The 25,820-nt window shown below is 38.8% G+C and overlaps 1 protein-coding gene across 7 annotated transcripts in view; it reads right to left on the bottom strand.

The window, feature by feature from the left end:
- LIN52 (lin-52 DREAM MuvB core complex component) overlaps positions 1-25,820 on the bottom strand; it is a 44,822-nt gene that overhangs the window by 18,387 nt on the left and 615 nt on the right. For 2 of the 7 annotated variants that reach the window (XM_071746085.1, XM_071746083.1), the window contains exons 3-5: positions 25,709-25,746; positions 25,174-25,240; positions 24,130-24,213 (exon numbers count right to left, since the gene is read on the bottom strand). In XM_071746085.1, coding sequence (XP_071602186.1) covers positions 24,130-24,213; positions 25,174-25,240; positions 25,709-25,746 — 189 coding nt within the window. Of the gene's footprint in view, positions 1-9,668; positions 9,935-14,354; positions 17,924-20,986; positions 21,242-22,690; positions 23,511-24,129; positions 24,214-25,173; positions 25,241-25,708; positions 25,747-25,820 lie in introns of those variants that run through there. The other 5 variants (XM_071746084.1, XM_071746079.1, XM_071746078.1 and 2 more) reach the window with 5 other exon arrangements.

A 25,820-nucleotide genomic window follows, 5' to 3' on the forward strand; every position in this document is an offset into this window, starting at 1 on the left:
ATGCCCATAGAGAAATTATATTAACCAGCATACTTACTGAAAAGAATAAAAATCAAATAATAGAGAAAAGGCAGGAAATAGCAAAGATAAACTACTACAGAACTGACATTCTCTTAATGCATACAAAAAAATTCACTTCTTGGCTTCATAGCCATAGCCAGTTACCATTTGAATGATTACTCTACAACTACATCCCACTGTCCTCATCATTTAATTAGAAGCTAAGTGATATCCACTCTAAATATCATCAATACCACAATCTCTCCTCCTCTCAGTGCCCCACATGTTAAGGATCTGCAAACTCTTACTGTCGCCAGCCTGTGAAATGCCCTTCACTGGGCCAGATGCTGCCACTGGCTTGAAGGACCAGCTTGTGTCCTCTATGGGAATCCAGCATCAGAGCTGAGCTATTGAGCACCAGAGGACTACTCAAAAGGATGAGTGCTTAAACATTGCCTTTGGTGCTGAACTTATTGAAAGATCCCTCCTTATTTGCCCACATGACAGAAATGCTGAGATAACTGGCAGACAAGCAGATGGACAAACAACGTCAGGAAAGAGATGACTACTAATGGGGCTTACACAAATGCTGAATGTTTAAAGAATATTTTGAAATCTGGAAAACATATTCTGTTGCAGGGTACAGCATTCCAGCCTTAAATTTCTTTCTTAGTAATCTATGGATATGTTGGATATTGCTCTACCCACTAGAGAAGGGCACTCAAAACCCTCCTTAGAAAGTGATCTGCAGTTGTACATCAGAGAAAAAAGGAGTACAGCTTGTAAGATTCTAGATTTCAGTTAAGGCACTGCACTTTGCAAGAAAGAGAGTAGCAGGTACATTTTCAATGCCATCTGCTGAATAATATGGACAGCTCTATAATAAAGGTGAGAAGCCACTGTTTTCCATCTATCATCATCAACACATACCAACAGTTCCCTTTCTCTTCATCCCTTACCTGAAGAGAAATCATGATTGAAGTTAACTTAATAAGGACTTCATATGCCCCGCTCTGCTAATGCAGCCAAGAATGGAAATAAGCCAATAGTTATGAAAATGTCTGGATGCATAAAAATAACAATGTTAGTCCTGCTGAGGGGGTTCTAACAGTGCGAAATATCTTAAATTAGATTTGATGAGAAACCACTGATTCTACAAATATCTGTAATTTTTAACTAAGGACATCTCAACACATTCCTCTAGTTACAGCGTAACCAAAGAATTTCTGGAGATTAGAGTAAAATGACCATTTTGGTTTATTCATGCCATTTAAACAGCCTATTGGATCACCTGGATTCAGTAAAAAAGAGAGACAGATATGAAATGGGGTCTGGTGTGAGGTTGATGTAATTCACATAAGAGATGCAGCAACAGATTGAACTCCCAGGTCCTCAAATACAAAAATTGTACTTGCTGATGTGAAAAAACAACAATTGTTAATAAACAGATATTCTGCTCTTCAACAGTCCATATGGCAGTCTGCTGGATTAAACACCAGCAGAGTGTTGATCACTCTAAAAGCTCATATTGAGATGATCTGGAAAATCTGTCTATCTACAATTTACAAATTCTGGTTAATTTAATTAAAATGCTGCATCACTAAGTGCCTTAATATGTGGAAAGCCATAAGCCTGTGAGGTTCCTGGCACATGCCTGCTTTCAGAAGAAGCTAGAGAACAAACTAGCAAGAGTCTCCTTTTAATTCCAGACACACAAAGGAAGACCCTTGAGCTCAGAAATCAGTCTAAGTTTGCATGCAGACAGAAGAGAGCAGAAAAATCTCAAAAACAGGCAGAGGGACAGGTGATACAGTAAGGCTAAGGATGCCAGTAAGTATGAGAGAAACAAGGACAAAAGCTGTCACGGTACTGTTGACTTTTTTGAAAGGGGCCAGCCAAGGCTAAAGGAACCTAGATAAGTTATAGTTTGCAGACTGAGAAATGGAGAGAGAGACAGAGGTGGAGTGCAGGAGAGGAGCTGTCCCCTTGCAAGGGGACAAAGGCCAGGAAGTCCTAAGAAAGAATAACCCCATGAACAACATACTTGGCCAAAGGTAAACCCAATGCTGTAGTCAACCTTTACCAGAGCAGGCTTGAGATCTGGCTTCCTGCACTGAGACAGGCTACAGCACATACACATTAATTACTGCAATTTAGCTAAGGGGTGGTACCTGTTCATTTTCACTTTGGTGCCAACACCACAAACAGAACCCTCGAGGCTGAGCCAGAGTAAAAATTTCTTTCTTGCTTGAAACATGGCAGGAAAAAACCCTCTGACAAAAGCTAAGTGAACAAACTGGTGGAATGTGGAAGATGATAGTTTGGGAAACAGATGGAAAGCCTCTTCCATGTCTGGCAACTCTGAGTGAGCGGAAGGCAACATCCCCATTCACTCACTACTGTCTCTGGAATGGACCTGTGTGTATTAATACTTTTCTTACATGTAATAATATCTAGTTCTGTTCTTCCTAAACCAAAAATAATGAAACTGGGCTCAGTTTTTAGCAGCTGAAGCTGGGGATGCAACATCAAGGGTCTTCCAGGAAATACTTCTAAAAATTGAGAGGAGTCTGGAAAAAGGAAAGTGGTGTTATCAGGGAGATATCATGGAAGAATACACAGAAGCCCCTATGTTACTACTGTCTCAGTTCACCATAATTCAGCAAAGCATAAATGCTTTGGTTTTCTTTTTGCTTTCTCAAAACTAGCTGAAGAAAAAAAATCCAAAAGGAACAGCAATTTTCCCCAGGAACACATTAGTTTAGACTCATTTCTTGTTAAAAAAAAAAAAAAAAAAAAAAAAAAAGCAGCAACTTTGGGTTTTGTTTTGCAGAATAATCATCTTACTTGGAAAAAGATGAGCAGTCTCTCTATTATGGCAATTGGTCCCCTACTTGTAGAGGCAGGTGACATTTTGCCTGCAATACCCAGGAGGACCTGCTTACTTTTCTGCAACCAAGGACAGGGCATGTAAAGCTGTGAAGAAGGCCTGATCACATTCTATGTCTAGGACAATATTAGAAAGGAAGACAGTCACCCATTAAAGGCCACTTCAGCTGTGCTTCTACAGCTCACTGCATGACAGAAAAGAACACTGGCATTTTACAATGCACACCCCTATACTAATTTTTCCCACAATGGTAGAATTCAAAAATTGATCTGGAGTAAACAAAAAACCAAAGCTATGTGCTTACAGAATAAAACCCTGAAAAAAAGCCTGATCATATTTACATTTCACTCTCTACTATCACCTGTATGCTTCCTCTAGACTATTTCCAACTAATTTTCAGGACAGATGACTGAGCATGGGGGAGCCAAAGTTAATTATTTCCATATTCAAATACAAGAGTACTTATCTTCTATAATTCTATATTACAAGCATAAGAGCCAGCAAAAAGTGCTTAAGACAGAAAGCAAGGTGGGAAAAAAACCCAAACTTCTTTCATTAAGTCTTCTCTGCTTCAGAGAGACCAAGGAGGCTGGTTTGAAAACAAGAGCAAGTGATATAACCAAACAAAAGCAGAAATGAAAGGTGTGCAAACCCCACAAGCCACACAGTCATTATTACTGTGTCGACAGCACACTTGTTAAAAATGTATATTTTAATTTTCTGTATTGCTAAAGGTCCCAATTTGCCCAGGGATCTAGCTAAGCTGCCATTTTCTACCACGACAGTCTAATCTTTATTTAATGGATTTAGCATCTATCTTCACTAGAGTGGTCTCTAAGGGAAAGGGGAGGGGAGTATGAAGGGGCATGAAGAGATGATCAGAGCCCCCCTCTCCTTCATCCATCCGGCGCTCATGTTTGTGTTCAAAATTCAATTACCTCCTTATTGATACTTCACAGAGATATTTAAGCTGCAAACATGAAGCCCTGATTTCCCAGGGGGCCATGCCCCTCTCTATTTCACTGCTCTGCTTCCCCTAGGGTGAATTCCTGAGGCGTCCATATTAATAGGTAATCAGTCACAATTCATTTATTAAACAGCTAGCAAGGTTTATCAGCCTGCCCTGATTAGCCGGAAGAAGCCACTGAATTCCTAATTTATTTATGGAAATGTAAGTGTCTTTTTGAATTCCATTCATGAAAGACAGGGGTGCTGTGGGTCTGGCTTGCTGAATTCTAACAGAGAAGCAGCAGGCAACCCAGAGACCAGGGACTTTGCAACTTCAGCCTGGGAAATGCACTACACTGGCATGATCGATGGATTTAGGGCCAGAACCTCATACAAGCATTTGCAAGCCAGCTCTTCAGAGAGCAGGCATCAGCACCCTCTGCAAACTAAAGAATTACTATCATTGTGGCTCAGGATGTGGACTGGCTGAATGAAGTTTTCCCTAAAAGGAGCAGGTGATGTGGTGAAACTGGGTCAAAATTAGAAAAAAAAAAATTAAAAGGACATTCTCAAATGTTCCAGTAACACATTTGAAATAGTGCTGCAAACAACTGCCAGGTAACAGTATATGTATTTACATATAAAGTTCAGCTTTGTGAAAAGTACAGACTGTTAGAAACTATACATTACTTTTTGCTATAATCATTTCAACTAAACTGGGTTTAAAATGCAACAAACACCACCACTGTACTTTCAAACTGAGAACTTAGACACAGAAGCTCGGTGATGCTGCTGGACTACCAGAGTGTGGAAACATCTAACAACAACAACAAAAAAACCCCAAACAAACAAACAAAAAACACCAAAAAAACCACACACACACAAAAAATCACATCTCTATTGTTTTCAACAGAGAAATTAAGAACTCCATAAAATACATACGTTGAAGTGAAAACACACCTTGAAGTTCTTAACATACTGCAAGGCAATTAGGATACAACTTCAAATAATACAAAGCTCATGTGCAGGTCTCTGAAGGTTCAGTGCCACCACTGGTGCAAAACTTTCATTTTATCCCTTTCAGCTGTGTAGTGATCTCTGAAACCCATATTCACCTGAACTTCACCCACTGTAGTTACTTAACTATAAAACAACTTGGAATGGAAGACTATATAATATAAAGTGTTTATTTCCTTTTTCTTCTCCATACAAATTTGTGCCAAATAACTTTCACTGTATCTCCCTCTGCATTTAGTGACATTTCTGAACAGCTCAACTGGGAAGTAAACATAGGGACTATATATGTAAATCCTCTGAATAAAGATGATGTCCCCCAAGCAGATGCGATAGCCATAAGTGTATTCTTAATTTTTTCCTGAGGTGTTTAGGTCTTAAAACTGACAGGGTTTAACAATGTACAGTCCTATATGGAATATTGACAGAAGCATATTTAAACATACTGAGAGCATTTCTTTAATACTAATTCCAAGACACCATTATCAGACATTTTGTTCAGTGACTTCTGTAGTCTGATCTGACTAGGAAAGTATTCAAAACTAACAAGTCAAAGCACAAATAATGGAGAATGCAGATGCCATACCACTATATTGTATGTCACAGACATTATTTCAATTAATTTACAATTACTTGAAAATATATTTCAAATAATAATCCAAATTCTTCTGTAGTTTAAAACTGGCTACAAGTCTGGTTACCCTCTGAATTTACAACCACAAACTCAAAAGTTGCATACCACAATTTGCTTAAGACCCCCACTATGCAGAAGTGTATTAAAACCAAAATAAAGTCCTCACTTTAACTCAACTAATATAACCCACATGCTTAAATAATAAATAGAACAAAGATACAATTTCCTCCCAAATTACAGTGGTCAGACATGAAAAGATGTAGTATATGCAATAAATACATCCAAGTGCTAAAAGGAATGAGCATTTGAATTAATCTATGACCAGGACTTGTGGGTTGCAAGTGTCTGAAAGTCAGGGATGGCATGGGGAAACAAAATGTGGTGGAAGCATCTTTTCACTGCCCCAAAAAAGTAATCAATAGTGTAATTGTTATTAGTTTGTGTTTTATGCAGAGAAAAGTAACTCAGCATATTTTTCCTACTATGAAGAGCAGTTCCTAAAGGAAAGGAAAAACCTCAGAATTTACAAGAGAGATTTCTCAATGCCTTTTCTCCACTGCATAAGGAGGATTTCCCCACTGGCACAACTGGCAGACGTTACAGGATTTTACAACAGGCCCAAACATCTAATCAAGATGTGGCTCTCAAATAGATAGTTCCTTCAGCCCTCATTGCTTGGGGAACTGAAAATGCTACCAATGAAAATAAAACAACCTGTTCCCTTCCTGGATCTAGCCATTCACCATTTCTCCCTTCAGCAGTAATCTTGCAATGGTGATTTCAACCAAGGGCTTTGCAGAGTACACAAGACAGAACTCATCACAGAGCAGGTAAAGGAGGACACCCATGCATGTTTTTACTGGGGAGCTCACTGAGCATCAAATTCAACATTATTTTCTACGCATAAGGTCCTTATCATAGAGAAACTGCAGAACCATTCATAACAGCTGTCCAACTCAAGCTGCCCAAACATAGAATCATAGAATCATAGAACTGGCTGGGTTGGAAGGGACCTCAGAGATCATCAAGTCCAACCCTTGATCCACTACCGCTGCAGTTACCAGACCATGGCACTGAGTGCCACATCCAGTCTCTTTTTAAATATCTCCAGGGACGGAGAATCCACTACTTCCCGGGGCAGCCCATTCCAATGCTTGATCACCCTCTCAGTAAAGAAATTCTTTCTAATGTCCAACCTAAACCTCCCCCGGCACAACTTGAGATCGTGCCCTCTTGTCTTGCTGAGAGTTGCCTGGGAAAAGAGACCAACCCCCACCTGGCTACACCCTCCTTTCAGGTAGCTGTAGAGAGTGATGAGGTCTCCTCTGAGCCTCCTCTTCTCCAGGCTGAACAGCCCCAGCTCCCTCAGCCTCTCCTCATAGGATCTGTGCTCGAGTCCCTTCAACAGCCTTGTTGCCCTCCTTTGGACCTGCTCCAGGACCTCGATATCCTTCCTGAACTGAGGGGCCCAGAACTGGACACAGGACTCGAGGTGTGGCCTCACCAGCGCTGAGTACAGGGGCAAACATGTCAGAGAACGTAAGCTACAATGGCACTGCAGCAATTCCCAGTCTTCATAGGTGTTACTTCTGGCTATTTCTAGTCTTCACAGCTTTCAAAACACATCTGAGTGAAAGCAATGCAGCATTGGCTTTCTAAAACCAAAGACAATTTCTCCAGGAGATATGAACGGTTGTAATTCATCTCAATAGATACTTCTTCTTGGCTATGTTTAAGATATTGGAAACAGCACTGACATTACTACACACCACTGATTATGCTAGGGCATACAGCCAAAGAAAGGGCATATATACCCAACTGCCTTCCATTCATATCTTGCATGCCAACTCCCTCAAATATTACCAGCCACCTTCCCAAGCCATCAGCTTCTCTTATGCAATGCACTGTAAGCACAGAACCATGCACATGGGAAAGCAAACTTATAAAACCATAAGAGAATCTAATTTAGTATTAGAACAGGGAACATTAGTCTTCAACTGCTTGACCCATTTTCAAGCTCACAATTTTAAAGTCAATATTAACGTAACCAAGTCTGATAAAGAAAACCCAGCTGAACCCAGCACAATATTGCACATCCACCAAGGCAGAACTGGGATTCCTTTTCCTGTGTAACACCCAAAGGAAGAGTTTGGAAATAAAACCATAGGTATTACATAGGTATTCCTTCCTTTGTAAATGCCATTTGATACAACTTGATGAAAATTGCCTGTTACTCTGCTGAAAAATACTGTTCATATTTTCATCCTGCCTCATCTAGTCATCCATCTTAGGCATTTATTTCTAATGCTCCAGTAACAATGCCCATATACTTCCAAGGCTGCTACACCTTAAAAAGAAGAGGTTAAAAGAAAAGAGAAGGACAATTGTTTTCTTTCTTTCTTATTTTCAGTGCTGACAACATCATACTTCTAGTGACTTACACAAGGAACTATGCTGAGTGTATACACAAAACTCACTTCCTACCCTACTTAAGTGTTGTAAATTAAGTGGCAGCCATTTACCCCCAGAGCAGAACACAGTTCAGAATAAGAACAAGAATTTCCAATCCACAGTGGAGAAAATTAGATCCTAATTGCATATGCTGTATTTTGCTGATGACAATGAGGTTAGCATTAGGAAAAAAAAAAATTAAAAGAAAAAAAAAAAAAAAAAGAAAAAGAAAAGAAAAAAAGTGTTAGCTCTTTAATGACCAACAGGTTATTAAGACCTTTGTAATGTACCTCATTGAAAATGTAACATTTCCAACAGCAGAGAGCCCTCTAGAGCTACCACAGGATAACAGTTCAGGAATCCACAGGGAGAAGGGCACCAGCGCTGCTAATGGAAACGCTTGAAACCCTTAAGGCTCTTCACGGATTCCTCTCCAGTACTGACCAAATCTGATTTTACGTGGTTCAGTAGAACAGAGGTTAAACCCTAGAGGAGAAAGCAAAGTCCCATCTTAAACTGAAGAAAATGGGAGCCAATATTTGTTGAATTGCTACTGAACCTAGAAAGCTTTAAAATGTAACAATAGGTTTTGGAGATATGCAAAGACTTAAAGGAAGATTTGTATTATTTATAATAGAAATGTTCATAAAATATCACCAAATACCTAGAACGCCAGATTTTACATGACAGTGTACTCTGACACCAAAATCATGAGCACTTCGTGAAGCTTAAACAGTATGGGTATATATGCCTTGTAGCACAGAAAGCTCCCCATATGGAAATGCCCTATAAATGTAAGGTAACTTCTACACAGAAAATATATTCTGCTGAACTTTATTATGGTAAGTTTCACCAGCTTTCACTACAACAATGTTCAACACAACAGGCAAGTGAAATCTGCTTAATTGGTTATTAGGCACCTTTCAATTACCTCCACTCTAATGCTTTTGTTTTAGCAACTGAACAGTAAAAATATCTCCTCAAAATTCAATTATGAACTGAAAATCCCTACGTACACAGCATGTAGTATCCTATTCACAGCTCCCAAATTACAGTAAAAAGCTGTAAGATAAATCATAGAAAAATAACTGAACTATATCCTTTAGCTTTACTGTCAAGACTTAGAAAAAAAGTAGTAAACACAAGTTTATCTTCTACTCATTGAGACCAAAAATTTCTGCAAGAATAAACCCACCCATTTTTTCAGAACCAAAACCCATCAATACATAATATTTTGGGACTAACAACTGAAATACAGTACTCCAACAACAGGTTTGGTTCCATATTTTAAGAGCCTAACTTTCTGCATGTTAATTCATCAGGTTTAATTATGGTATAAGTTTGCAGTGAACAGCAGGGAACAACAATCTCTTGGACACTTTAAAGAATCCACAAAAAGCCTTCAAACACACTTTCATAGGCAAGTATAAAGTAATGTTTTATTACCAGAATAAATTTCTAAGAGCCAGTGCTTCAATGGAGGGAGGAGGTGAAGAACAAACTTGCAATGAATATGATGAGGTAGTACGTTTACTCTGCTGGCAATGGCATTCAGCACACTTATTTTTTTGCTCTCCAGCTAGAATTCAGAAAGACACAGCAAAACCCTCCTGTATATATGGAGACAATTCAAAATGCCTCAGCACTCAGACAAATTGACATTAGGTTCAAGAGTTGGATTTTAATAGCTAAGTACTTGATGGGTATGTAGTAAATCGTCATCACTATTCATTTTAGTGAGATGGAGTTTATTTTTTTTCTGAAAAAAGACAGTCTTTAAAGAAGGCAATTCAAGCAAGAAATAAATTCAAAGAAGCCTCCCAGTACCATGATCAAAATTTTTCTTGAGGCCTTCTAAACTCTACCTCTTTCCTCAGGCTGGGTCTCATTTACAAGCTCCATTTCCTAGAGTGGCCTTTCAGGATACTCTCTGGAAGAGTTGGAAAAAGGCTCTCTTTAAATTCTACTCTTCTAAGATCTCTTCTAAGTCCCTAGGCCTGAAACCAGAAAGGTCTACACTTACTTACACTTACAGTCTATCCTTTTATCTTTCAGTATTAAGCAATTGGTAGGTATCTGGTGAATGTACACTTCTGAGCACATTTAACAGCTAGGATGAAGAGAGTGTTTTCCATTTGCCAAGGTCTTCCCTTTCTTATCTCTTTTCCAAGCTCCTTCTCTTGGTCACTCATAAATAAATCCACTCTCCTCACAGCTTCCTCAGGCAGTGGCAGCATGAATTTCATTCTTCTTCTGTCTGTGCCAGTACCAAGACAGAGAGAGACCTGTTATTTTCACTCTAAACTCTCAGAAAAGATCAGCCTCAGAAGAAGCAAAGTGAGCCATAAGAGGTCTCAGTCCAATACAATATCACACCAGATCTAACTAATTAATACATGAGAGGCCCTTTTATACCCATTTAAGTTAGATTTATTTAATGAAAACATACTGTATAGAAATAATTTTTAAAAAGAGAAGAATAATAATTAAATCAGTCTAAAGAAAATGGTAAGAGAAAATAAAGGCAAAGCAAAATTTACAAGGAGGTGAAGTTTTACATTATTAGACTAATGAATATGGCTGGGTAGAAATATTAGCTTTCATGCACTCAAGACATTAGTTCTTTAAAAATCATATGCCATTACATTGTGAAATGTAACAAGCTCCTGAAGAAATATTACATAAAAATGTAAACATTGGTAATTTTTCAATCAATAACACTATAGAAGCTTTATGTTTCAGGTTTTACACCAATTGCTGGTGAGAAGGGTTTGCAAGAAAACTCCCTTTGCCTGCTGCTCCTCTGCAGGAGGGCAATTGTGCAGAGCAGTGAGCAGCTCTTCACACTGACAAGATCCACTCCCGGTGGCAAGATACTACACCAATACCACTATGAGCACTGCAGTTCTCTTGGTCCTGATAAAAAGTTGTTTCCTGAATTGAGACAATGTTGCAATCTACACTATTACTGGCAGAAAACATTCATTTAATCCAATTAATTTCTTCCGCCAATCCCAATACAGCACTTTAAAAAACCAACCAAACAAAAACCTAACAGAACAACCAAACCCAAAGCAGTACCCCCTACATAAAAAGGCTATTCTGGAAGCCAGGAGTAAGGTTCCCTATTCCACCTATTCTTATCTTGAGCACACTGATACATTCAACAATGCATTTCTAAAAGAGACAATTTTCATGAAAAAAAAATTCACTGCTTTATGAAGACTGGTCACTTCTCTGTCCTGAACCCCCAAAAGCTCATGAACAGAAGCTCCAGCTTGTGCTGGGATACATTGATAAGCTATGTGTTTACAACGTTACCTCCAGTTTTCAATGCCTAACAAAATGCAAATAGCTATCATTAGTTCCATGCTCTTAACACCAGTGATTCTTTGGTATTCTGAAATAAAGTCATTGCTTTCTTTTTGAATCAAATACAACCTCTATGAATCAAAGATCAGTAATGCAGAAGACGGGGCTTAGACATAAAACAAAAAGTATGTTCAGGTGCAATCAGTTGCATATGCTTGTGTAGAGACACAAAGCAGATCCACACCAAGACCAGAGGGGAAAAAGAACACGCAGCCATCCCCATTAGAAACGCATTAGGGCAGTAAAGTACATGTGTAAACCAAGGGTCAAAGCAGAGTTCTCAGCTTCTTTTCCCTCCCCCCATAAAATGTATGTTTCTGCAGGCGATATATGGGAACTAGTTATGGAAGTCAAGCAATTAAAAAGCATTTCTGAGATATTCATGGGACTGTACCAGCCACAAGTGCCTGACAGCTCTGCGCGTGTGCAAGTCCCTGGAGAGCCATCACACTTCAATTACTATCACTAACATTAGTCATTATCAGGCTGGCTTCAGTCCCTGGGGAAGGCAGCTTGAGATGACAATATCCAGCCTCTCCTTGTAAAACAATTCATTAGGCAAAGCGGAACAGCTGGGGCAGCCACGTGGAGGTCTGCAGAGTGGCTGCCCCACCGGGACCTCCAGCCCCTCCTTTTCCTTTTGGAAAGAGGCAGCCACCACCCCCATGACAGCTGTAAAAGCCTCTGGAGACACTTCAGATTTAATCAGTGCTCCTTATACTCAAGGGAAGCATTTGATTGCAAACTTAAACTAATGGCACTCAGAAGGTTACAACAATCATCAGATAAGAGGCTTTAGGGCATTTTTATCTTGTTCTAATGCTCACAAGTTAATGAGGCAATAAGAGATACTTTTAGACTCAGTCTAGCAACATTATACAGGAGGGATGTTCAGAGCTACAAGAGATAAGGTGGCAAGTTCATTATCGATCTCACAGAAGACTTCATGCTCAGAACAACCAAAACCACTCAGTAAAGCAACAAAATACTAAGAGATTTTTTCACCTGGCATGTGCTACCACCTGATGCAAAACAGAGAAAACTGAGAAGGAATGTAGCAGTACCCCAACAAGACATGTTCAGTCTATTTGACAAATACATTTATAAGAACACTTAGAAAGTTGAATCAGGGGAGGTTCAGGTTAGGAAAAGGTTTTTCACCCAGAGGGCAGTTGAGAACTTGGAAGCTCCCCAGGGAAGTGGTCACAGCACCAAGCCTGCCTGAGTTCACGTAGAATTTGGGTGATGCTCTCAGGCACACGGTGTGATTCTTGAGGTGCCCTATACAGGAACAGAAGTTGGACTTGATGATCCTGATGGGTCCCTTCCAACTCAGAATATTCTATGATTCTTATTTCCCTTCTCAAAGCAAAAATGCTGGCTGAACAAAACAGTGAGACTGATCCTTATGTACTGAGTAACTCCACTGCCTCTGAATTAACAGGGCAAATGTGACCTCAAAGAAGTAAATCCCTGCTGTCAGTATGAATATATACTGATGATTTTTAACCTTTATGCTGCTTGCAAGTATTTATACATAATGTCTGTAAACGGATGAGAATGGACTTGCTTTTCTTAGTTACCTTTCTTGAGCCTCAGGCTGAAGAGCGTTTGATGTTAGAATCTCTTTCATCACCACAGTCTCATTTTACTTCTACTGATCAAATACACAATATTCTAATGCCGCCTTCCTGTGGCACATAATAGCAGCAAGCAGGGTACAGCAACAAATACCGTACAGGATAGGATAGTTAATGATAAAGGCCTTATATGCTGGTGGGGTTTTTTACTTTAAAAAATTTTTCCAACGTTTTGCAAAAGAAAGTTTCCATGAGCTCCACCTTGCAGCTGGGGAAATAGGGAGGGACAGGTGAGAAGGCAACTAAACCCACCAAGCAGAATAGCAGTAGTGCCAGGAACTGAAGCAAAGTCTCCAAAGTCACACTCCAGTGCAATTTCCACTAGGATAAGCTGCTGCTCTGCAAATAGGTCCAGCTACCTGTACTGAGGAAAGATGTTCTCTCTTCATTTCTGCCAGGAACCAAAATTGACAGGAAAACATTTGACAGGTGATAAAAGGATAATCTTTCCAATATTTGGAAATATGGAAGAGATGTTCTATTAACACAGAAGAAGTATAAAATTTTTAACTAAATAAAGGGATGGATGGCAGAAGAATTTTAAAATAATAAAGTCTATCTGTAAAGGTTTGAGAGTCCATGCCAGAGCACTTCCTGAGATTTGTTTAGCATTTTTGTGTTTTTAAACCATAATAGAAAAATGCACATAACCTTATGCTTGATCAAACTTTTCCCCATCCTCAATTCCTCCACTGACAGTAGTCTACAAGTTATCCTGTCAGAATGAGAGTAGCAAAAAATACGCTTCTGACAGTATAATGTAAGAACATTTTGTTTGTAGTCATGTTTCTTTCTGTGCCAAGCATGTGGCAGGTAGAAATGCTTTAATGTGACAGCCCATTCCTTCACTTCTGTGGCTAAAAGCTCTTCAGTCAAACCCCATTGACCCCATGTTTGTCTAGACAGATAATAGTGGTTTCACTGTTCATCTCAGCTGAGACAAATAAGAACCTCTGTGTATGCTGAGGACCATTCCCTTCCTCTAAGAAGGATACTGAACAGTCTGTATTGCCCTACACAGAAAAACAAGCTCCCCAGTATAAGCTGCATGGACTCATCATCAGCTCTGTGGATGGAAGAATTCAAAAATCTCTTTAATCATTCCCCAAAAGCATGAAAGCCTGCTGTGACAAAAGAATCCTTAAGTTTCTTGCTCCTAATCAGGCCACTCACATGGAGACAGACCATGGAGTTGCACCTGGGATCTCCTGCTCAGAGCTCACAAGCTGAACCATCTAATGCTGTGTGCAGCTGAGACTGGGGAATGAAGGCTTTGATTGAGATTACTTCCAGAAAGGATCCTACATCACAGAATCATCAAATCACTCATCAAATCACTCATCGATCCAGGTTGCGAGGGCTCAGGAGGTCTCCTACTTAAAGAAGGGTCAATCACAGAGTCTGATCATGTTGCTTAAAGCTTTATTCAGTCAGGTCTGAAAAACCTCTTAGAACTGAGACTGCATAGCCACCTGTGGCTGCATGTGTTCCACTGCCTGGCTCACCAGGGCTAATATTGCAGGTGTTCCCACAAAGCACAAATTACTGCTTTGACCAGCAAAAAGATTCTGCAAAAGCTAACAGTGATGCATCAGAAAAAATGATTTCAGTCAGTCTCCAAATTATTCAGACTCCTGCTTCCATACTAACACTTCCCCCCCCTAACTCCCTTCTCTTAACCACAGAAGTACCTAGATCAACCTTCACTCTGTCAACAAGATCTCGACCACACTTTTCCAGAAGGAATCAAAATATTGCAGCATTTCTTCCTACTACCAAACAAACTATAGGAGCCAAAAGGGACGTTCAGAAGAGGCATTTCTGGAAAGGAGTACCAGGGTATAGTAAAAAAGTTGTAGGTTTTTGGTTTTTTCTTTTGTTTGGTTGGGTTGGTTTTAATTATTTTTATTTTTGTAATAAAGTAAGGAATGTTACGGTTGAAGTACCTTTCAGAGGTGATGTTTCATTTAATAAATCAGATCCACAACCTAGTTATGGGGATGTAGATAACGAAAGGAGGAAAGAAAAGGAAGAAAAGACATTTTATTAAAAATCTGGTAAAAAGCATCTCATAGTAACTTAGAAGTAGCTTGCTACTTCATTGATCATCACATTAAGATCAACAGCAGTTTTAAGAGTTTAGTTATCTGCCAGCTATTGGGCCACTAAGCATGTGGTCCTTATATGTAATTTTGGAAACTCAATTACAAGACCTAGATGGACACTATAACACTCAAAAAACCCCCCTTTGTATTTTAACATGAGGGTCCAGAGATAACAACCATGCAATGGCAGATGTCATCCCAGCACTTATAACTCTGCTGCATCTATGCACATTCAAAAGCTACCTACGCAATCAGAATTTACATTGTATACATTAATCTCCCTTCTGAAAAAGGCGCTCAGATGGCTTAGAAAAAAACCCAATCAACTGCATCTTGGGGTCTCAATGCATACTTGACATAATGGAAACATGCGTTCTCACAGTCACTTCGAATGTTTAAAAATAATTGAGAGAAAATTATTGCTTTCTTTCTGTGACAAAAAAAAAAATAAAAAAATCAGCAGAGTCAGATAAAAAAAAATCCAACCCAAACAAAATCTAACAAAAGGGGATTCTATGGACACAAGTATGAACAGGCATCAAATATAAAATAAAAGCAAAGAGAAATTATGGGAATTTGAACTTTTGGCACATTTAAGCAAGCTTTAGAGATTGTTCCCCTTTTCTCAAACTCCAACAGTATAAACCTCCTTCTGCAGCAAGCAGTCATTAATGCCTAGAGGCTAGTATTAGTATTCACCATTGGATTCCACAATAGCATTCCCCCTCACAGTAAGGGAGGTAGAAGAAGGCAACTTGACACTTAGCGAAATATTTTTTCTGCTTCACCAGCAGACACAGAACACCCTAAGGATCCATGCAGTATTTTTTCCACATACGACAGTTACCTAGATACAGCATTTGTTTTACGGTAAGGATGCACAATTTATGCATATGGGTAGTATCACATTTAATATCATCAGTAAAAATCCCTGATTTTGTATGTAACAACAGTCTGGACTTTTTTTTTTTTTTTTTTTTTTTTTACTTTGCACATAGAGGGCAACTCAATTACACACCCACTTACTTAAAAAAAACAATAGCAGCTAAGGTCCAGTCCCAATTTCCATCCTCACTATCACAACCTAATCTTCTGGCACGTTAATGCAAATCAAAGAGAACACTTCTCTGACACTGGTAGCAAAGCCTGTTCTCCTCCCAAGAGAGACCTGTAAAACAGGACAGTCACTGACAGCAGTACAATTACTGACACAGATACAGACTTTATGGACATGTTTATCTCTGCTGTAAATCCACACTCTCTCTCCACTCCGATTCATGAGTCATAAAGAAATTGCAGATAATGAAAAAGTTGGAGAAATTTACAGCATGTCGGAAACCTCAGACAGCCAGAAGAAATTAAAGAGCTGACTGAGGATAAATCACACAGGTACAATTAAAACTTCCTATACCTTCTTCAAACTGGGACACAAACCAATGCAGATGATGAAAAGTTGAGGTTGTGACTTCTCTGACTCTAATAATTTCTTAACTACCTACATGTCAAAATTAGCCAATTCACAGATGATGTAATGAATGGCAATTTCAGTCCAGCGTTCTTGTATCTCGCTGTTCTGACAGGAGCTGCCCCAGAAGAATCCTGCCTGTAAATAAGCCACCCAGTGAGCAGGAATAAGGAAAGGTGATCTCCTCATCCCTCTGCAGATGCCAAGTCTCTTTTACCACAGTGCTGTGCATTAAAATCAAGCAGCAGATTACAGTATGGGAGGAAGGGATAACATGGAAACCACAGCAGTACGGGCATCAGTGACAGGGCAGTATAAGCGCCCCAACTCTTTTCACCTCTATGAAACCATCAAGTAGGGACTGAGAATTACTACAAATGTAAACTGAAAACAGTCTCCTTCTCTAGTAAGGAAAACAAAACAAAACAAACAAACAAAAAACGTTTGAATTTATGGTGTAGATCCTGAAAAACTCTGCAATGGTTTCCTAACCCACAAATGAACCATTCAAAATGTGAGACATTTTCTGGGTAAGTCTACTAACTCTAAGTAAATCCTTAAGCTAACTACATATTACAGAAGTTCAGTGTCCAAAGACTATAATTTTGTTGTCCAGCTATAAAACTCTGCCTTCAAGCTCTGAAGCACATGAAGTATACTATTTCACATAAAGTCCTTGCAAACACAGCACTAAATAACAAAATAAGGGAGAAATACGCTTTCAGGCAAACCTGAAACATGATGAAGATTCATTCAGCAAGGCAGGCAATGTAGAAACTAACCAAGAAAAAAACAGTTGCTACAAAGAAAATCTAAGCAGAGCAGAAATATTTGAAGTACACACACATCAAACTGTTTTCTCCTATGCAGGACAGCCCACTTAGGAAGAGCAAGTAAACTGTATATTTTAAGTTTATGGACATAACGAGCACTAGATCTGGCATACAGTGTTCACTTCCAAATCCAACACATTTAGAACAACGTAGTCAATTCCAAAGTATATTTTTTTCCCTTCTTGCTTGATTAATATAGACACTCTAGTGCTTGAAGCACTGCACTCCTGGAGATGCCAGCTTTTAACAAAGAAGTGAGCATCTTCCTTACTCTTTTGTCAGCAGTCAAGATGTTAAGAACATTGGCATATCTTTCTAATGCTTGGCACCCAGGTTCCTGCTGTGTGATCTAGATTTGGATCCATGTCAGATGATCTTCTTTCACTTTATTCCCTTCTTCATTCTTCAACAGTCAGTTGTCTTCTCCAGCTCCACCACCACAATTTAGGTGTCTATTTCTTCAAGGAAAGACCCATGTTCAGGAAAGCGTCTGCTCTTCCACATACAGTTCCAAAAAGTCATTTTTGGAAACTGTAAGAATCCAGTTCATTTATTCATGAAACTTCCCAGACTGCAGAGAGTAGACATACAGCTTTTACTAAAATGGACCAGTGAGAGATTTCAGAAGATGCTGAGACAAACCTCTGAAACCCTGAGTATTAAAACCCTCTTTACTTACACATACCTTTTGTATGTAAATTTCCTACAAAGTAACAATCTGAGACATTTTGTTACAAACAAGTGTACATCCAGACCGGAAAAAGCAGTTGGAAACTAGAAAATACATTAAACAACTGGACTGCAGGAAGTATGGGCATGTTCACAAATGTTAAAGTAAGGTTTCTGAACTAAAGCAGACCCTGTGTTGATTGATTTAGGACTAAAGAAAAAGTAGTTAGTCAGAAAATATTTTTATCTCATCAATTACATTCCTGTTATAAGCCTGTTTGCATACAGAGACCAGGTGTCTCGCATGGACCCTAAAGGCTGTGTGTTGCCACTACCTTTACACACTCCTAGAGAAGACAAACTACTACAGAAAAAGGAAGAGATGTTTCAGTGAAAGGATACATTGCCATCTCTCATTTCCTTACTTCAGTTCTAGTTAAGCAACATACACAACATTCACATTTAAAGCTAAATTAAGTGTCATGCTCTGTTCTTTATTATAATAGATAATACAAATTCAGTCCACCAGAAATGGAGAACCTGGTTTAAACATATCCTATTATCAGCATCAAAATAGAGGGTAAAAAAATTGGAAAAAAACCCAAAGGGTGAATTAATTTACATTCAACCATGTGAAAAGCTATCCGAGCTTTGAAATTATCCATGTCAAGTGTAGCCTTCAAAGAGCACCGGCAGAAATAAGTGTATGTGTTTCAAAATACACTACAGTTAAATCCTGCTGAAGGAGAAAGATGGAATTGTTCTACCCCGCCAAGCCTACAAAAAAGCTGAACTTGCAGACAAGAGATCACAATAAAAAGCATTTATCTGAGAGACATGAAAAACTGAAGAGTACCAATCTGAAAAAGAATGGCGATTTGTAAATGTCTTGGAGCTCAGAAGGCCTTCTTTATGATTTTCTAGAAATTTCAGAGGCTGCTGAGGCTGCAGAGGACCACAATTCACAACCAAGGACAGCTTAACTTGGGAGAGAGGTAGCTGTTCTTCATTCATGTGCTCATCCATCTCTTGCTGTCTCTTGAAGAGTCTCTCCATTACAGGGAGACCTCAGTGATTTCTCCTAACAGTTGCTTAACTACCATGCAGTCTAGCATATTACTAAATAAACAAAAAAACCCACTGTTAAACAAAAGGTACTTTCAACTACCACTGACTGACAATTCTGGCTGGCTTTCCCATTATCAGTCTATAGTGCTACAAGATGGACAGCATTTTGCTGTTCACCTGACATTTCCCAGGTCATCCAGGTCTAACCCTTGAGAGCTAGCAGCAAATAGCTCTCTTCCACTGTACCTTGGTATTTAACATATACAAAAAATAAATCAAAATTACAAAGAAAATAGGAGAAAAGTTGTGAGAGTCCAGTGAAAGTCAGAACACTCAAAACCACAGAGGACTATAAAAAGGGAGAGGTGGTTTGAGCATGGTCAGTAACTGCCTCATTGCTCTTGAAAGAGTGTGGGGATCTGACACTGAATAATTCAGTCAGTCTTACACTCCTGATTTTGGAGGAGGAAAAGAACAAAATGGCTTCAAGTCAAAAACAAACAAACAAACAGACAAAAAAACATCTAATGTAGGGGAGCAGGCTACCAAAAATCTGACAGGGAAATTATAAATGGTGTTTACTTCTACTGGGTCAAGTTTTCCCATGTTTTCTAATATTTAAGGCAGATATGCACAAAAGCACTATTACCCCCACAAACATGTTAGGGCTGAAAAAGGACAGGCTTTTCTGGAAGTTCTTGCACTAGCAGTATCATTGTACCTATACTGTGACAGTAGAGCAGCCAGATAAAATCTCACTGATGCCAGAGATTATAAACATGGCTGTGACACCAGGGGTATATAGATATACGCACACTTCTGAACCAGTATAGCACGTGTTATCTGAAAAATACCATAATTCTCATGGAAGCAATAGCAGGGCCTTCAGAAAGTCCCTAGACAACCACATTCCTTTAGTGACACAGTGCTTTTCTTATTTCCCCATCCTACCTGTTACTTTTACACATAGGTGTAAGTATGGGAAAAAAATTTTTTTTTTAAGAGAACCATTTTTTTCTCAAATAGTATAGTTCTCAGACACACATCTCAGTATACATATATTCAAAAAGGATGATAAGGCAGATCTTTACAAGTAACTGCAATCGAGGATAATTTTATGTGAAGAAATTTTTTTTTAAGTTTGATTATTAGTAATGTATACACTTCCCAGAGCTGCTTGCTCATGAAACAGAGACCTTAAAAATCTTCTAAAGTCCACTTGGACTCGGTTGCTCTGAAAGGTGGATGGACACACAGGAGGGAAAAAGTTCATAATGAGGCAATGTGCCTATACCTTTTTTTTTTTCCTCTTCCAGACTTCTGCCAGCAGTAGAGGCAAAACTCGCTGACCAGCTGCATCTGACACTCAGCAGTGATATTATGCCTCCCAAAGTCACCCTAACTGTGTGAACAATTAAAGGTAGGAGTGTTCATTGACCCCCATTTCTCCTCCCACTTTTACAATAGCCACATTAACAGGGACAGCAAACTTCATACTACTCAGGATTTTTAATACTAAAAATGTTTTCAGTGTCTTCTAACAGTAGGCTAACTCTTGAACAAAAAGAAAATAGAAGCTGTAATGAGAGAACTGAAGGAAAAAGAGAAAAGCAATAAGCAAGAGGACAAGGTAGATCTGTACACAGCTTAAAAAGGAGGCAAGGAAACACAAGCTGATACCTCAGAAGAGGTGCTGAAAACAATTTATATTTAGAGGATTTTATTTTTACTGCTACTGGGGAACCGGTATCAGGCCTGGAAGCTGCACAACTCCAAAACTACCTTGTAGCACATGTAGCACAGACTATTGCCTGGCCTAAGCATAGTTTATCCTTTGAAAGAAAAATTAAATATATAAAAAAAAATTATTCATTTATGCTATAAAAGTCCTCTTTCATTCAAAGAAGGCTTCAGGTGAATTCTATGCTATGGATGAGAAGATTTTGCAAGTAACAGACATGGGTGAGCAAGAATTCACCTAATACCATGCTAGAAGGAGAGAAGAAGAGATTCCACCATGATCTTCTTGGAGATCCTTTCTGATCCACAAGAAAGATCTTCAGTGTAAGTCATGAGCAAATTAAATGGTATGAATAAAATTCTGATTTATGGAAGATAATCCATCTTCTATTGGCAGTTTAATGGCCTGCATCTTAGTAGAAGGGAAATGAAAGTATGAGATCATGCAGACAGTGGTCAAAAACACATTTTTTAAAAAGCAGGGTGCTCACTTACCAAAAAAAAAACCAAAAAAAAACCAAAAAAACCAAACAATGCTGCAAAATAACTGCCATAGTCTTTTAAAACTACAAAGAACTAAATGTATTAGATACTACTGAAGCTACAAGAATTGGATACATGGCTGGATTTATCACCTGATAATGAAAAACTTTCACATAACTCTGCACTAATTAAGATATAATTATTTAAATCACCTAAGAATATATTGCCTAAAGTGTGGACCAGTGAAGTAGCAGTGAGTGTAAAAGTAGCTATTTTTTTTAAATGGAGGACAACTGTAAATCAAACCAGATGTTAATCTAGAAAGAAAACTATATATTAACAATTTAACTTGATTCACAGAAGCCAACAAAACAGCCAGGGTTACAGGAAGCAAAGGCAGGCCTATGGGAAATAGAAGGGGAAGGGAAGTTAGTTGTAAAGAACAGAAACCTGTGAGAAGCAACAATTGAAAGAAGAACCAAAAAATCCATAACCTAAAAGCCACAAAGAACTGGAATTACATATATGAAGAATGTGGAATCCAAATAATAATATTCAACCATTCCCTAGATTAAAGCAGTGAAGGTGGACGACACATTCAATAAATTTGTTCCAAATTTGTCAACAAAACCCACTTAAAGACAAAATAGCAAGATAGTTCATATGAATTACAGAAACAACACACGTAATTCAGTAATTATTATCTTATCAAACTACATCAATTGCTCAGATTTTGGTGTTGCAATAGTACCTTGATGAATAAACTCTTCAAAGGGTACCCAGTCTCACATGTCACTTTGCCCAATGGACTCTAATGCAAAATTAATGTGAACTGTGCCGTGACCTGGTTCAACAGCAGACCTCACATCATAACTACAAAGCCACTCAATAGATACATTTGGCGTGGTGTGTTGCAGGAATCACTCTAATCCTGCACGGAGTTTTATCGATAACTGGGACAAAAAATAAGTCTTTGAAAATATAAAGGATTTGAGATCAAATGTGGAAGAGGACAGTTGGAAGGAAAATTAAGTTGCTACAACAATGAAGCAAAATTGTTTCCCACATGCAGTAGAGATAAAACGTTTGAAAAGACTGTAAAAAAGACAGTGCACATACAGAAAAGGAAATGTCATAAGGAACAAGCTTGGCAAGAAGAAGCATCAAGTCATGACTGAATCTCTACAACAGAAAAAAAAAAAAAAAGCAAGCAAGATTTCTATCGGAAGCCTCACGCTGCCATCTAGAGGAGACTGGCGCAGCAGCGGCCTCAAACCTGTGCTGTTGACAGCCAGGTTCAATTAACAGTGAAGTCACAAGTGGACTATTACATTTCAAATATTTCAGTATTTCAAATAAATCTATTCAACCGAACACTTCTGGACCAAAGTCCCTTAACTTTAAAAAACAGATCTTTTTTATTTTTCTTCTTTTATAGATTAGGTAAGTGAGAACAACAATAGGAACTTAAAGACAGTATTGGGAAAAGCAGGCCTGAGATGCCCTGTTCAACCTCAGCATCTAGATTTCTGTGCTAGTTTTCCTGGGATAAATGTACATCACTACACACAAAGCACTGAATGTATTGTATGCTAAAGGAAAACAAACTTCACTGACAAAAGTTACAAGCACAGAGAGCTTTCATACATCTTGACAATTCAGTATTTCAGTTCTAAAGGTTATAACTGTTGGACCTCATAGTTCATCACTTGCTCCCTTTGTCTTCTACAAATATTTATTTATTTGTTTGTGGCAAGACTAAACAGAAATACATGCAAAAAATATCACTGAGGAAATAAAACCCTTGTTAGTTTCAATGTAACTCAGGATCTGCTTAAATTCCATTTAGCAAGAAAAAGCTAACATTTAAGCCTATAGCTTAACTGAGAAAGTCAATCAATCACCAGGCAATCTCTGTGTATCTGCCTCCATTTTATAATGTTACACTTCAATTCCTCCTCAACTAAACACTTTATACAGTCTTAACAGATGTTAGCACAGAAAGTAAAATAAATATGCAGGGACTGTGTTAAAATAAGCTAATGATCTGTCAATAAGAAAGCATTAGGATATTCTAAGTTTACAGAAGGAAGACTTAAGATCTATTACTGCTATTTGTTATCCACTGGTGAAAGATTTCTAAGTTTTAAAAACTGGTGTTGGCAGCTCAACAGCAACTGCAACCAAGGTCTACACTACTGCAAAAAAAGAAAAAAAAAGTCAGTTTGTGCAAGTAGCTTTAAAAGAAACAGCCTCTTGAAATCCTCAGAGCTGGATCAACCTGTTAGCAACAGAGCCCTAAATGTGATGAGGAAAGCATCCCCTTCTTCAAAAACTGACAAAAATTGGCTGCAAGTGGGATGAAGGTCAACCTTTAAGTACTCAATCCTGACACTATTGAGTATAGAAAAAATTAACAGTTACAGAAGCAGAAAACAGTAGAAACACTAAATTTCCTACACATAAGTGTAAGTTTCACTGTGGAGGCAGTACATGAAGTTTCACAGAATTACTGCCACAGATATTCTGAAAAAGAGATACAGTATCATAGTGGGAAATTAAGCAAAGTGACTCTGATTTACCTAATTTAGCATTGAGACAGAAACAAAAGTCAATGTGCCACCAGACAACACCAGGTCATAGGACCTCTCATTATTTCTGCTAAGACATTTCCCCTGTGCATGTAGGCTCTCTGTTACCCTGTTTTGATAGGTCAATAACTGACTGTCAGACACTTGGCAGCTACAAATGTACCATGAGTGCATGTTTTAGTGCAGTCTTGCAATGTTGTCAGTCACATCTGCATACAGCACTTACATTCATCCAGTCCCAGCTGATAAGCCAGGTTCTGCAGGCCACGAACTTTTTCCATCAGGTTGGCTGTTGTGAGGCTCCCCAACTCTGAGAGAAGAAAGTGTCAATTTTAGCTACAGTCCTCTAGTGACAGTTTACCTGTTTATTACTTCACAGAGCACTTCTAAATCATAGTTCTGACATGATCTACTTCCAGTGAGCAGAGTATGTTCAAAATTCAAGGTGATGCCACACCCGTTTTCAACATACTGAGAAACAGACAGCTTTCTCCACTGAAAAAAACAGCCAAGGGTCTGGCTTATACCACAATCTGCCAGTATTGCAATGAGCAACTTGTCCCATATTTCAGAAGTTTCTCTAAGTTCACATTGCTATGAGAACAAGATACAAAAAGAGTATGTAAGGGACTTATACATTAATAATATGCATTTAGGCAAATTTCTTGCAGCAAGTCAAGGTTAATAGGTCCCACTTTAACTTTAGAACAGCTTATCTGGAATTCACACAAGAGGCAAAGCATGCTCAAGGATGTTTACTGCAGACTAATAGCTGTAACACACAGCAAATCTGCGTGTTACCTAGCCCTCCTGTAGTTTGCTCATACAGCCTCACCATTCAGTTAGAGATTTTGGATCTTGGAGTGACAACACGTGCATAGGGCATCTCTGAACAAGTCCATCAATAAGTCTACACTGCTCACCAAGTTTGATCAAAGGCTCATTACAAAATTCATGCCATTTCTCAAACTACAGGAGATGCCTATTATGCTTATAAAGTGGGAGATTAATATTATTTCACTTACTTCAATGACCAAACTGCTGTAAATAGTCCTTGCATGCTTCTAAATCAGCCTACCAGTGACATCTAGATATTGTCTTGGAAATAACTGGATTAATCATAAAATGTATATCCATAATAAGATAAAGAGAATTCTAAGCAGGAGATTCTGCAAACATGAAGACTACGGCCTCTGTTTTAAGCCTCTTCAGTAAGTACTGAATTCTTATCTGCCTTTGCAACCTTAGTTCCTACTGTGTCCATACTCACCTTTTAACATATCGATATCATCATTTTCTAATTCAGCCATCCACTTAGGAGGAGAACTTGTAATCGGCTGTTTGGAAAAAAATAAAGGTTCATACTCAGATAAGTGTACCTTTTAGAATTCAGAAATCTCGTATCAAAAACTAGTTACACTGACAGTAAAAGTAGGAAAGTTGTTGATGCTCTGAAGAGCTATTTGTAGGTTTAACCTTTTTCTAGGTTTCCATGCACTTTCTAGAGTTTAAAACGGCACACTAGCACCCCCGAGCTAGAGCCGGTATGAAAAGGGGGACTTCCTAAAGTTTAAAATCTTTTGTTTCTTCCAAGGTGCAATTCTCTTTCACGGTAAGTTGCACAAGACATTAAAAAAATTGTAAATGAGATATGGAAGAAAACGAAAAGGCTTCTGCTAGCATGCACGGCAGTTATCACCGAGATACGTTTTGTAGAACAAAGAAGCAAGAAGCGGACAGGAGGAAAGAGCCGAGCACACGGGAAGGGGGAAGGAAAGGCGGCAGATGAGGCAGGGATCACTCACGCTCTTGAAGGAGGCGGCGAACTCGGCAACCCCGGGCACTGCGGAGAGAAAACGAAGGGCAGAGGGGGGGGTGAGCGCCTCCGTGGCGGGATCCCGCATCCCTCCCAGCGCC

Source organism: Heliangelus exortis, chromosome 5 (assembly GCF_036169615.1).
Source record: "Heliangelus exortis chromosome 5, bHelExo1.hap1, whole genome shotgun sequence".
NCBI classification, from domain to species: Eukaryota; Metazoa; Chordata; class Aves; order Apodiformes; family Trochilidae; genus Heliangelus; species Heliangelus exortis.